At 46.7% G+C, this 13463-nt stretch overlaps 1 protein-coding gene across 7 annotated transcripts in view; it reads left to right on the plus strand.

Annotated features, from left to right (window-relative positions):
* The window catches only part of DAPK1 (death associated protein kinase 1), a 210461-nt gene that overhangs the window by 149479 nt on the left and 47519 nt on the right, over positions 1-13463 (plus strand). For all 7 annotated transcript variants that reach the window (XM_025358798.1, XM_025358796.1, XM_025358800.1 and 4 more), the window contains 5 exons: positions 98-196; positions 1549-1647; positions 2682-2879; positions 4313-4510; positions 9772-9870. In XM_025358798.1, the coding sequence (XP_025214583.1) occupies positions 98-196; positions 1549-1647; positions 2682-2879; positions 4313-4510; positions 9772-9870 (693 nt within the window). The remainder of the gene's footprint in view (positions 1-97; positions 197-1548; positions 1648-2681; positions 2880-4312; positions 4511-9771; positions 9871-13463) is intronic.

Genomic DNA, 13463 nt, shown 5'->3' on the forward strand with positions numbered 1-13463 from the left:
CATCACGCAGGAAGGGAAATACAGTGACTCTGAGGGATGCATGCGTCTGGCGCTGTCAGCTTTTTAGAAATGTGACCCCAGGTTGATTTTCCTGCAGGGTGGGTCCAATGCCATCTACTGGGCTGCTCGGCATGGCCACGTCGATACCTTGAAATTTCTCAATGAGAACAAATGCCCTTTGGATGTGAAAGACAAGGTAAGGCCACTTCTCTTAGGGGAGGAACCTGAGGATGCATGTGAGAGTGAGTGCTGGCCTACCATGTGCATCGGGACCCGAAGGAAAGGAATCAGCACCAGAATTCACCAGCAGAAAATTTAAATTGGAAATTTGCCACAGGTTGCCTGTGGTTTGATTTAATATTGAAATCAGCCTTAAGCCAAAATCTTAGGTAGTTGCCATAATACGCACGCATTGGATTATAATCCCCATAACTTAAAAACCTCAAAGTTCTAGTAGAAAGACAACCAGACAGAGACCCTCGGTCTCTCTTCGATTTTCTTCCTGACTCAACCTTGTGCTTTTAAGCGGATCTCTCCTATTCTCTTCTTCTCTGAAGTGGCTGATAGTGCTGACCTGACAATCACAGACACTAGAAGATATTAATGAGACAATGCACATAAAGAATAAAGTAAGGCTTTTTTTTGGCACAATGGTGTTATAAAAGTTACTGACTTATCAAGATACCTTCTTTTCATATGTGTGTGTTTCATTAAGTTCACACAACAATCCTGTGAATTAATTGGCTGTGCCGGAACCTGAACCTGGGATTCCTACCTAATCATCCATTATTTATTCTACTGTACAACACTTCTCTGCTTCCAGTACTGGCAGACTAATTCAACATGCTTAGTCAAGCTGCCACACATAGTTGCATGGATTGTGCACTGCACCGTATCTGAGGGGTAACATTCCTATCAGAGACACACGTTTATTATGGCAGTTATCTGGAAGGTGGCAACCATATATCTTGTTTTGTCTTCTTAAAATTTGTTTATGCTGATGATTTTCTGTGGGGTGGATAGAAGTAAAGTATCTTAAAGGATTTGCACCTGTTACTAATTCACAGAAAGTTATTACATAGGCAAATAGTGATATTCTTTAAAATTTCTGAGAAAATCTCTGAGAATATAAGAAAATAAGTTTCTAATCATAGGCAATGAAATGAGAAGCTTGTTAATAAGTAAAATAGTTCATTTAAGTAACTGCTGAATGATGAACCCAGTAGTAAAGAGAATGTTGTGTTTAAAAAAGAAGAAAATCACACAGCTAGAAGTGTCAGTACATAAAGAAGATTGAGAACAGCCATCATGGAAAAGGGAGAGCCTTCTCCTGAGTTGTTTGCACTTCACAGGATGTGCCAAGTGTGTGGGCTTAATACTGACTGTGTGGTGGACACCCCAACCTCAGGTCCCCATCCTAGCCACTATAGGGGCATCTGCCCAAGGTGGGTGGGTGGAACCAGGCAGGCCTGGGTGTAGGCCTTGGGTTCTGGTCTCCATAGCCTGCTCAGATGTGGCTCAGAATCACCAGCTCCTTTTCTTCTGCAGTCTGGAGAGACAGCCCTCCACGTGGCAGCTCGCTACGGCCATGCTGACGTGGCTCAGTTACTGTGCAGCTTCGGCTCCAATCCCAATATCCAGGACAAGGTGGGTCGTGGCTGACGTCCTCCCTTCCTCTGCTCTATACATGAATGTACAGGTAGCCAGATGGTACAGTCGGGGCCTTTAGAGTTTTATCCAAGCTAGGTTTTCTGTCTTCCACTACAGAGGGCAAGGACTCAAAGGGCAGGGACTCAAACAGAAGTACTAGCTAAGGTGTGCAAGGTGCTAATACCAGGATCGGGTCTAACCACTTCATTCATTCATGCATTCAATCTGCTGAACAGCCCTATGAGATGGATTACTATTATCATTCTCATTTTGGAGATGAGGAAATTGAGGCAGGGAAAGTTTCTGTAACTTTCCCAGGCTCACAAAGCTCAGAAGTGGTAGAGCTGGGGCTTGAACACACACAGTCTGGTTTCAGAGTCCACGTTTGTCACCACCGCACTAGGATGGCCTCTCATCGGTGCATTTATGTATCTAACGATGTTGATCCTGAAGATACAGGCCTCCCAGTCTGTAAGGACTTCCCTTGACTTGTGTGTGGCTCTCCTAATTACTTTCTAGCCAAAGCAACAATACTGTTACCACTCACCTTGTGTTGTAAACATGACAGAAAGCTAGAGGCATCAAGGTTGCTGGAAGAATTCATGCTCAGGGAAGTGCTCACCTACTATTAGTAGTTTCAGATAAAGTCAGCGAGGCACTTATTAGAAAGGTGCTATAATGCACCTGCATGAAGGCTCTATTGTTCAGAGAAGCAGGGCCGATGGTTTCAGCGGGCTCCCGAAAGTCCATTTTCAGTCATATGCTGAGAAAGCCAAATTCATCAAACACACAAGTGTTGAGGAAGGAAAACGAATGAAGGAGAGACATCAGATCTACCTCTTAATGCTGGTGGCTCACACTCATGTTGTTATTTCATTCCAGATTAATATTTCACTCCAGTACCTATGAGCTCTTTCCCTCTGCTGCCTTGGTTGCATTTCTGCCAAATTTGACAGGGACTCTCACCTTGCTTTACACTTTGTTTCTCATTGTTGTTTTCTCCTCCTCTCTGCACTTGTCTCCTTGACCAGGAAGAAGAAACCCCCCTGCACTGTGCTGCCTGGCACGGCTATTACTCTGTGGCCAAAGCCCTTTGTGAAGCCGGCTGTAACGTGAACATCAAGAACCGAGAAGGAGAGACGCCGCTCCTGACAGCCTCTGCCAGGGGCTACCACGACATCGTGGAGTGTCTGGCCGAACATGGAGCCGACCTTAATGCTTGCGACAAGGTGCCTTGTAATAGGGGAAGACTCATACACACTGGGAAGTGATCTAGGGGTCTAGAGGGACCACAGGACTCCTCAGTTTGTTTGCCTAAGATAACAAACTTGAATGCAGCAAACTGTAATTACCCCTTCTCTTCTCTGTTCCAAAGATTCTGTGAACTTTTCTGTATTGTATTTAATAATTAATATTCATGGCATATAACAAAATCCATGAATTGATCAAATGACTTTGAGCTCTAAGTAATTTTTAGCTTTAAAGCTTTAGAGCAGGTACAGTGATGTTCACTGAATCCGAGACAATTCTCATTGAGGACTAACACTGGCAACACACTATTAACTTTTAGATGAACAAAGAAATAGATGTTTTACTTATTTTTATCATCTGCTGTGTTGTAAAAAGACAATAAACCACTCTTACTTGTCTGGCAATCTCGATGCTAGACCAGGTGTTCCATGTTTTTAATTAAACAAATTCAGCCTCATCTGTTTTTATTGTGATCTGTACTTAAAACAAGGCTGTGATGTTGCTATATACAGTTAGATTTGGGTTTCTGTAGTTGATTTAATATCTACCCTTTGTGAAGTTATTTTCTCGGTATAGAGCAATGGTTCTGAGTGGGGGATGGGGGCTGACTTTGCCCCCAGGGGTGTTTGATAATGTCCAGAGATACTTTCTCATTGTCACAACTAGAGATGAGGGTTGCTACTGGCGTCTCATTGATCCCAGCCAGTGGTGCTACTAAACATCCTGCAGCCCACAGGGCAGCCCCCCTCGGCAGAGAATCACCCAGCCCCAAATGCCAGTAGCACTGAGGCTGAGAAACCCTAGCACAGTAAAGTTTTAGAAATGTTTCAGAACTCTCCACCAGCCCCTAAAACTCAACACACCTATTCATCAGGGATTCTGTAATAGGTAGAATGAAGGCCCAGGCTGGTTTTTCACGGGATGCAGAGGTTAGACATGTTAAATCTGCTTCTCATTTGTATGACAGCCCTTGAGCAAGTTGTTTCACAATACTTTCACATTTTTCCTGGTGCAAAGTAAAATAATAGGCTCTCTATTTAGGAAATTGGCAAAGATTGCTGGGCAAATGTTTTTAAAAGTGTTTTACAAATGCTTTGATTAAAGAGGCCATTGAAGTATCAACAATTACTTATGTTCTCTCTGATTGTACTGCCAAAGCCTAAATGGATCAAGCTGGTGTCAGCTTAGGCTGTGATTATTTAGAGAGGAACATGTAAAGCTCCGCATCCTCCCAGTCCTTACCCCGCTATAGGAGTCTGCTATAGGATTCTTCATTTAAATCCTCCACTACGCCTTTTAGTAGTGATCTTGTTGCCAATTAAACCTCACTCAGTGGCGGCAGGAAAGGTGGAGAGATGGAGGCCACATGCCCAAGCGTAAAGCTCTCATGATCTCTGGGGTTTGTTTCCAGGATGGACACATTGCCCTTCATCTGGCTGTAAGACGGTGTCAGATGGAAGTAATCAAGACTCTCCTCAGCCAAGGGTGTTTCGTCGATTATCAAGACAGGCACGGCAATACTCCCCTCCACGTGGCATGTAAAGATGGCAACGTGCCTATTGTGGTGGCCCTCTGTGAAGCAAACTGCAATTTGGACATCTCAAACAAGGTACGCACAGAGCACAGGATCCCTACAGCTTCCAAGTGTGTCCATCCACCCGATTCTGGGTCCTGATTCTGTGTCCTGCCACCTGATCCCAGGTCCTGATTCTGTGTCCTCCCGCCTGATCCCAGGTCCTGATTCTGTGTCCTCCCGCCTGATCCCGGGTCCTGATTCTGTGTCCTCCCACCTGATCCCAGGTCCTGATTCTGTGTCCTCCCACCTGATCCCGGGTCCTGATTCTGTGTCCTCCCACCCGATTCTGGGTCCTGATTCTGTGTCCTCCCACCTGATCCTGGATTTTGGCCAAGTTTCTATTTGCATGTGTTTGTTGTTGTAAGTGAATATTACTTATATGAACATGTACTTTTTTATGGGGTTTTGCCATCTTAAGTTGCATTTTACATGTGACTTTTGAATAATTTCATAGATAAACAAAATTACTATAATAAGTGCTTTTTGCATAACTCAGTGTACACTGATGGAAATCGTGTGTGTGTGTGTGTGTGTGTGTGTGTGTACATGCATGTGAGCATGAGGCTCTGTAGAGGAATCAGAGAGGCTCATGGTAAAATTCTCACATCTTTCTAGAGCACTAAGTCTTCAGGAAAATGTCTAAAGACATTAAGATTTGATCCCAGGACTGTATTTCTCTTTTTTATTTTATTTATTATTATTATTTTTTTTTTGAGTCTCACTCTTGTCGCCCAGGCTGGAGTGCAGTGGCCCAATCTTGGCTCGCTGCAACCTCTGCCTCCTGGGTTCAAGCGATTCTCATGCCTCCGCCTCCTGAGTAGCTGGGACTACAGGCCTGTGCCACCACACCCGGCTAATTTTTGTATTTTTAGTAGAGATGGGGTTTCACCATGTTGGCCAGACTGGTCTTGAACTCCTGACCTCAGGTGATCTGCCCGCTTCATCCTTCCAATGTGCTGGGTTTACAGGCGTGAGCCATCACACCTGGCCCTATATTTTTCTTCTTAGCTTTCCACATTGAGAGTTTTATGGGCAAAAGTTCCTAGTACCTTTTTTTGTGCTAAATAAATGTGTTAAGACCAAAGAGACGCTATCATTTGGTGAAAAATGGAGAAATGAAAATAATTGTACTTTTAGGTTCATAAAAAATGTTGACTTCTAGATTTTAGCCACCACCTTCCCTTTTCTCTGAATTCCATATAGATTTTCATTACCAAACAACATAGACTATTGGAGATTCCTGTGATTTTTGGCCGTGTAGCTGTATTAAAGACGAGCATTATGCTGTTACAATTATGCTAAAATTGAAGTCCAAGTACAATTAATTTTTTAATTTCAGGAAATGTTTATCAGTGGTTTATACAAAGCCAGTAGGATTCTAGTATGGTTTGTTGGAGGTAAAAGAATATCTGGGCCGGGTGCAGTGGCTCACGCCTGTAATCCCAGCACTTTGGAAGGCCAAGGTGGGTGGATCACGAGGTCAGGAGTTCAAGAACAGCCTGGCCAATGTGGTGAAACCCCATCTCTACTAAAAATACAAAAATTAGCTGGGCATGGTGGTGCATGCCTGTAATCCCAGCTACTTGGGAGGCTGAGACAGGAGAATCGCTTGAACCCAGGAGGCAGAGGTTATAGTGAGCCGAGACCGTGCCAGTGCACTCCAGCCTGGGCAACAGAGTGAGACTCTGTCTCAAAAAAAAAAAGAATATCTGAAACAGCTGGAAAATTATACTTTTATGTAAACTTATTCCTTTTGCATGTTATATGATTAACTCAAACAGAAATTGAAATTGGTAATTGCACATTCTGACACTGTGTGGAAAGGCAGTATCCCAGGTTTTAGCCATTAGCTGCTGGTTGCTTTCTTAGTTTGTCCCGTTCTAATCTTGCCAAGTCAGTTCTGTAAGTGGCTTAAGGGAAAAGCCAAATGTAGTATGAAGTAGCATCAAGACCTTGGGGTTCCTTCTAGGATTCTTCAAATGAATCAAAAGCAGCTTCAAGGGACATCTGCACTTATTTGACTCTCTGTAGACATTCCCACTGTGCGCCCAGGGGCCTACTATGTGTGCAGCAAGTAGAATCGACTTTCCCCTTGTGAGGGGGAGAGGAGGAGCTGAGCAGATATCTCTTTGCCCTAACCTAAACAGGGAATGGTGTTCTTCCCAGTTTCACTCCATACCTAAATGCACAACTTCACTTGTTAAATACACTCTTTAAAAAATCCACAGTCCCAGACTTTCGTGTTTTAAAACCACTGGCTTATTTACTGGAAAAGTCTCACATTTTTCAGGCTGCAAATATCTATAAGTAAAGTCGATAAATGCTGACAGAAACTTGCGTAATCACTGTCTATGGCACAGCAGCTGTACATAGAGGGCCTTCTGTAGACGATTTTGTCATTGAGTGAAGCTCAGCTGCTCTGAAAATCATCAGTTCCAGTTCCAACCCCTTGGAATTAGCAGCATAATTCAGACCCATAATTCAGAGCCTGCCTGGACAGAAGGGTGCTGGCTGCACACAAGCTCTGCATCTCCATCCCCGCAGACAGGCTCCCCGGGTTGGCTTTGACACTGCCATCATCAGCACACCCTGACTTTGGGGGTCTCAGCTTCTTCAGAAGAGTTGCTGTCAGGCTTGTTTTGCCATTTTTTTTTTTTTAAAGGAAAGGTGATGGGGGCTTTAGAAGGCCTTAAAAGAAGCACAGGTATGTAACAGAAGACATTGTTTCCCACCAAAGCACATCCAGCTTTCTAGAGACACACTCAAGTAACCGATTGGGAGCGTGGAGGGGCACCCCCATGCCACAAGGAGGCTGTTGCTCTTTCTTCATTGCATGGTCTTGCCTTTTCCTTATCTGGATTAAGTTCCTCCAGAAATAAAAATGGCCATTCAAATCCTACCCTGTCACCAGTGTGTGACAGGACCTCGTTGCTATGTTTGATGCTCACGCAGTGAGATATTTCTGCATTCTTCCTCCTTCTCGTATGGAAATCAGGAGAGTGGCTGTTTAACTGGCCGTGTTAGAGAGCACAGAAAGGAAAGGAAATAGATGCCGCAGAATGCATGGCCCTTACCCATTTGTCTCTCTTTGAGTTGGTACTTCCCTTAAGGACAGACAGAAGGCACGCTGTGCACACGCAGCATCTGGGAGGATGAGAGAGGACTGGCTGCCTGTCAGGTGTTTATCCCCTTCCAGGGCAGCACTGTGCCCAGCGTGGAGGGAGGAACTAGTAGATGCCAAGGTGAATGGCTCTGCCCTCAGGCTGCTTTTAGACACATTCACATTCAGATGTAGCCACATCTCATGTTGTCATTGCTGCTGTGTTGGGCACAAGGTGCTCCAGAAACACAGAAGCAGCAACTCAGATATTAAAGAAATCAGGGAAGGCTTTTCATTGGTGATCACTTAAGATGATCGAGGCTTTGACAGATGGAGAAGAGGGAAGCCTGTTTTCCACCAAGGGAAGCCAGTGTGTCTGCTGTGGGCTATCACTGACACATAGTGGGTATCGGGTAGGTATTTAGGGAGGGGGTTATGGGGAAGGGAGAAAATGAAGCTGGAGACATTGGGTCCAGGTGGTGGCAGAACTGGAATTTAAGGCTAGGTAAGGGGTTTGGTGTCATTCTGTCCCAACCTGGGCCCTTCAACAGTGGCCATTTCCTCTGCCGTTTTCTTCATCACACTCTCTTCCTCAGCTTTCTTCTCTTCTATAAAACTGTGCATTTTACAACCAAAATTCCATCTCCCTTATATTGCATCTTTTAAACATTTCACCCAGTCTTCAAAACCTTCCCTTTTCCTTCTCATGTGAACTCTAGGACGCTTGAAAGCTTAATATCTGCTTTCTGCATTACTGCAGAAGATAATAATAAAGAAATATGAGCGTGTCACACACTGCAGCAGTGTTTACACTAGCCGGGAATTGAGGCTGCCTAGCGTCCACCCTCGGTGGCTGAATGAATCATGAGAGCCACGCAGTGGATGCAATTCAGGCATTCAGAATGTGATCCCTCCTGTTACAGGCATGGAAAGGTGTTCCCAATCTACTGTTAGATGGACAAAGCAAGGGACAGAGTGGAAGGCGGGCTATGACCACATCTCGGCTGTTTAAATTATTTCTCTCCTGTTGAGGATTCATAGATACGAGCTTGGGAGGAAATGGACCAAATTGTTAAAACAGGGACAGCTCTGAGCCAGGGAGCTTGAGAGTAAAGGGGGGAGTGGAGAAGGGAGATTTTTATTTTGTATTATATGTTTCTGTAGGTTGCTTGGAGTTTTAAAAAGAGCATGTGTTACCTGTATAACAAAAACTGATATTTAAAAATACATAGCATAAAAAAGACATTCCCAAACTTTCTCAGTTCACAACACCCTCAGGGTTTCAGTAATTATTTTTTCATGGTTCCCCTAGATCAAAAGAAATCCCTAACACTTCTGTTCATTCCAAACAACTTAGTAACCACTTATGTCCTAACAGCTTAGCAGCAGCTGAGAAAGATAATACATATAAACAGAAAGAAAACTAATATTTTCTTTTCCTTCTTCCGCGACCACATTACGTACAATGTGATGAGTGCACTGCACTTTTGAAACCTTGGACTCAGAGTGGACATGGCCTCATATCCTGTCCACAGTGATTTCCTCAAGACTCTTGATTCCTCCCAGGGCAGCCACCAACCCCCTGCTGTGAGGGACATGGTGTCATGGAAGGCAGGGTGGTGCCGTCTAATGATGACACTCTGCACCACTTCAAGCGAGTAGTTCACCTGGTCTCAGAACCAGTTTTCTTATCAAAAACTTTAGATATTCCCGGGCACCCCTATGAATTCAGTGCAGTTCCCTGGGCTACCTTGGCACATGGTTTGGGAACCACAGGCACAAACAGGGCTTATGGGCTTGTCCTGGGATTTTCACTAATTAGGATGTCTTCAATATCTGTCTTCCGTGTATCTTCTTCCCTGGCTGTGTCTACATTTGATCTATGGTGCAGATCTTGCTGGAACTCTGGGCCTTGAGCCCTTGGCTCCTGCCTCCTTCAGGCCAGCACAGCAGGAAACTTACTTCAGTTATCTTTGAAGTTGTATTTTGAAGCTCCTCTTTTAACTGCAGAGCACTTGGAAAGGTTCTGCCTGGCTGGCCTGCCCCAGTGGAGAGCAAGTTTCAGGAGAAGGGAGATGGCTCTTTCCTTCTTTCTGGTGGGCCCTGACCCCTTCCTTAACCTTGTGTCTCGGGAATGTCATCCTCAGCAACTGCATGAGAAGAACGACCTTTGACCTTTTTTCTCTCTTCCCAGTACGGACGAACGCCTCTGCACCTTGCGGCCAACAACGGGATCCTGGACGTGGTCCGGTACCTCTGTCTGATGGGAGCCAGCGTGGAGGCGCTGACCGCAGTGAGTGCTCACAGGGCTTCGTGCAGGAGGGAGCTGCTGGGAGCCTCTGGCGCCTCCAGGGCAGGAGGGACAGGGCTTGCATGGCAACTCTGCATTCTAAAGCAGCCAGGCTGCTGTTCACTCCTCCGCCGCAGTAACACAGACATTCGCCCACACACGCCCAACCTAATGTCTCCTTAATGTTGCTCTTCTCATCTCCCCACACCCTGCGCTGCCAGGGATTCCGCTGCTTCCCTCTGCTCTTTTTGTTTTCCAAGTCACACACCAGGGCCCCTGCATTGTGGGATGTGTGTACTTCCCCTTCCTAAATGCTCCTCTGCCCCAGGGCACTGGAGCCCCTGCCCTTTAGAAGGAGCTGGAGGAGGAAGAATCCTCAGTGGATATTGGGTGCAGTCTCCGTATTTGCCCAAGACCAGACTGCCGGGTGCCATAAGCGGGAGTTGCTTAAAGAGTCAGGCTTTGCTTTAGGCCTGTGGAGTATTTTAAGTGAGATTTCTTCAGTTCCCTCACTCCCTGCTCCCGATGCCAGACCTAGCACCTCCCTGCTGAGGAAACCCTTCGATTCACATTTCAAAAAATACTCAAGAAGGAAAATGCATCAGCTAACGAGGTATGGTTGCAATGTTACGGCTGCAGTGAAATGTTACCATCCGGGTGCTTGCCGGCCTGAGAGTAGGCTGACCATCCAGCCTGTGTGGGAGAGTCCTGGGCCCACAGATTAGAGCTTTGCTGACAGAGGGTGATTTTCTGAGGAGACCAAGTGGTGCTTTAATGTGTCAGCCCAGCTGAGGCCCCAAGGCTGGAAGAGAGCCTCATTTCCTGGAGATCATCCAGAGGTTAGCAAACCGTGGCCCACAGGCCATATCCCTCTGCTGGTTTTTGTAAATGAAGTCTTACTGGGACACAGCCATGCCTAAGGTTTTTATTGGCCTTGGCGGCTTCCATGCCAGGTGTCAGAGCTGAGCAGTTGTGACAGAGACCATATGTGCCACGGAGCCCAAACACCTCTTCCCCTGGCCCTTGACGGAAAGTGTTTGCTGACCGCTGGGGCTAGGATGTCGCCTCCCTGAGTGCACTCATGTTGTCGGGATGTCATTCCCTCCCCAGAAGTAATAGGTCTGATCTGTGCAGTCGGGGGGCGCCCAGCTCTGTGCTTTCTCTGCAGGCTCAGTTATTACCAAGTACTCCGCATGGGATGAGGCCCGTTTCTAGGGCACCTGGTCACCCACCGCAAATGCACACACCATACCCACTTCACCCTGCTGTGCCTGACTTGTTAGATCTCGTGGGCCATTGTCAAGCCTGCCCAGCCATGCTTGGGCACAGGTTCCAGTTACTCCCTAATAGAGCATTTATATGCATTTTCAAGACGAATAAATATTTTTGTCCTATGTGTGGCTTCATGAAAGACCCAGCCAGACCATTATTGAAGATGCCAGCAGCTGACGCGGTTGCATCTACCGCAGTGCAGGCTGGGGCTGCTGAAATGTGCGGCCCCCTCTGTGGGGTCCCTCCATGAGCCACAGGGCCCTCTGCCCTTCCCCACGACAGCTGCATCGGTGGTCCCCGCCAGGCTCCCCCTTAGGTCCCTCCGTGCACCTCCTCGCTCTCTCGCTTCCCACCGTAGAAGAAGCGTCCTCTGTCCCCAGGCGCCTCCACGATGCCCAGAGCTAACCTGCGAGGCGGGTGCGGCTCTTTCTGCCGCCGCCTCAGTCACTCCGCACACACCGGTGGCGCTGTGCGAGCAGGGAGTCCGGGGGCACAAGACAGGCGCGCGCCCCTCAGGAGACTTCGGGAAATGGGAAAGGGAGGCTGACCCGAGAGTCACAGCCGTCAATTACAGTCACCGAATGGGCGAATGGGACCGTGTAGTGACAGAAAGGAGCGGGTCCTGAGGGCGTGACAGGGGCTGGGGGCGCCCCTGTGGGAGGCACCGCTAGAACCTGCAAGCCACGCCCGGTCCTCAGAGGGGCAGAGTCCCGGGAGGATCGCCCTATTCAGGCCGGGGCTCAGCGGCCTCCAGTGTCCTCCCGCGGTGGGAGCGCAGTGGCTGGAGCCGGCGCCGAGGCCCGGGAGATGGGAGGGTGAGCAGAGCTGGGTGTGCCTAGCCTTCTCCTAGTGCACCGCCCCCCCGACCCCCCCACCCTCCCCCCGGCCAACTGGGGCTTCCTCTCCCGTGGGGCCGAGGAGACCCTCCAGACTGGAGCTCCTTACTGGGGACGCTGCCTTCAGAAACACTGACCACACCATATCCCTCGGTTTAAGTTTCCTAGCAGCCACATGGAAGGAGGAAAAAGAGACAGAGGAAATGAAGTTCAATAATATATTAGCACGAGATAATACAAATATTATGCTAACGAGATAATACAAATAAATTTATTGATTTATTATTTGTTTATATTCATGGGGTACAAGTGCAATTTTCTCCATTGGTATATTACATTGGGGTGAAGTCAGGGTCTTCAGCCTGTCCATCACTGGAGCAAAGCACATTTTACCCACCAAACTCCCATCCTCCAGGAGCCTCCCTCCCCCTCACCCCTCCAAGTCCCCACTGTTCATTTTCCACACACAGCTTCCCTGTGTACACATCATTTGGCACCCACTTTAAGTGACAGCATGTGATATTTGGTTTTCTGTGTCTCAGTTGTTTCACTTAGGATAATGGCCTCCATTTCCATCCATGTTGCTGTAAAGGACATGATTTCCTTTTCTTTTTTCTTTCTTTTTTTTTTGTTTTTTGTTTTTTTTGAGAGGGAGTTTCATTCTATCGATAGGCTGGAGTGCAGTGGCCTGATCTTGGCTCATTGCAACCTCTGCCTCCCGGGTTCAAGCGATTCTTCTGCCTCAGCCTCCCGAGTAGCTGGGCTAGAGGCGTGTGCCACCACGCCTGGCTAAGTTTTGTATTTTTAGTAGAGACGGGGTTTCACCGTGTTGGCCAGGATGGTCTCAATCTCCTGACCTTATGATCCGCCTGCCTCAACCTCCCAAAGTGCTGGGATTACAGGTGTAAGCCACCGCACCCAGCCTGATTTCCTTTTCTTAATGGCCAAGTAGTGTTCCGTTGTGTATATATACCACAATTTTTAAGTCCAGTCCTCTGTTGATGGACAGTTTGATTCCCTACCTTTGCTATTGTGAATAGTCCTGCAGTGAACATACAAGTGCAGGTATCTTTTTCATATAATGATTTATTTTCCTTCAGGTAGATACCCAGTAGTGGGGTTGCTGGAACAAATGGGAGTTCTATTTTTAGTTATTTGAGAAGTTGCCATGCTGTTTTCCATAGAGGTTGTACTAATTTATGTTCCCACCAACAATGTATAAAAGTTCTCCTTTCTCTACATCCTCTTCAACATCTGTTATTTTTTGACTTTGTAATAATGGCCATTCTGATTGGTGTTGATACCTCATTGTGGTTTTAACTTGCATGTCTCTGATGATTGGTGATGTTGAACATGCTTTTCATGTTTGTTAGCCATTTGTCTTCTTTTGGAAAATGTCTCTTCATGTCCTTAACCCACTTTTAAATGGGATTATTTGGTGGTTTTCGTTGTTGTTGTTAAGTTGTTTTAGTTCCTGGTACATTCTGG

The sequence above is a fragment of the Theropithecus gelada genome, chromosome 15, assembly GCF_003255815.1.
Source record: "Theropithecus gelada isolate Dixy chromosome 15, Tgel_1.0, whole genome shotgun sequence".
Classification (NCBI taxonomy): domain Eukaryota; kingdom Metazoa; phylum Chordata; class Mammalia; order Primates; family Cercopithecidae; genus Theropithecus; species Theropithecus gelada.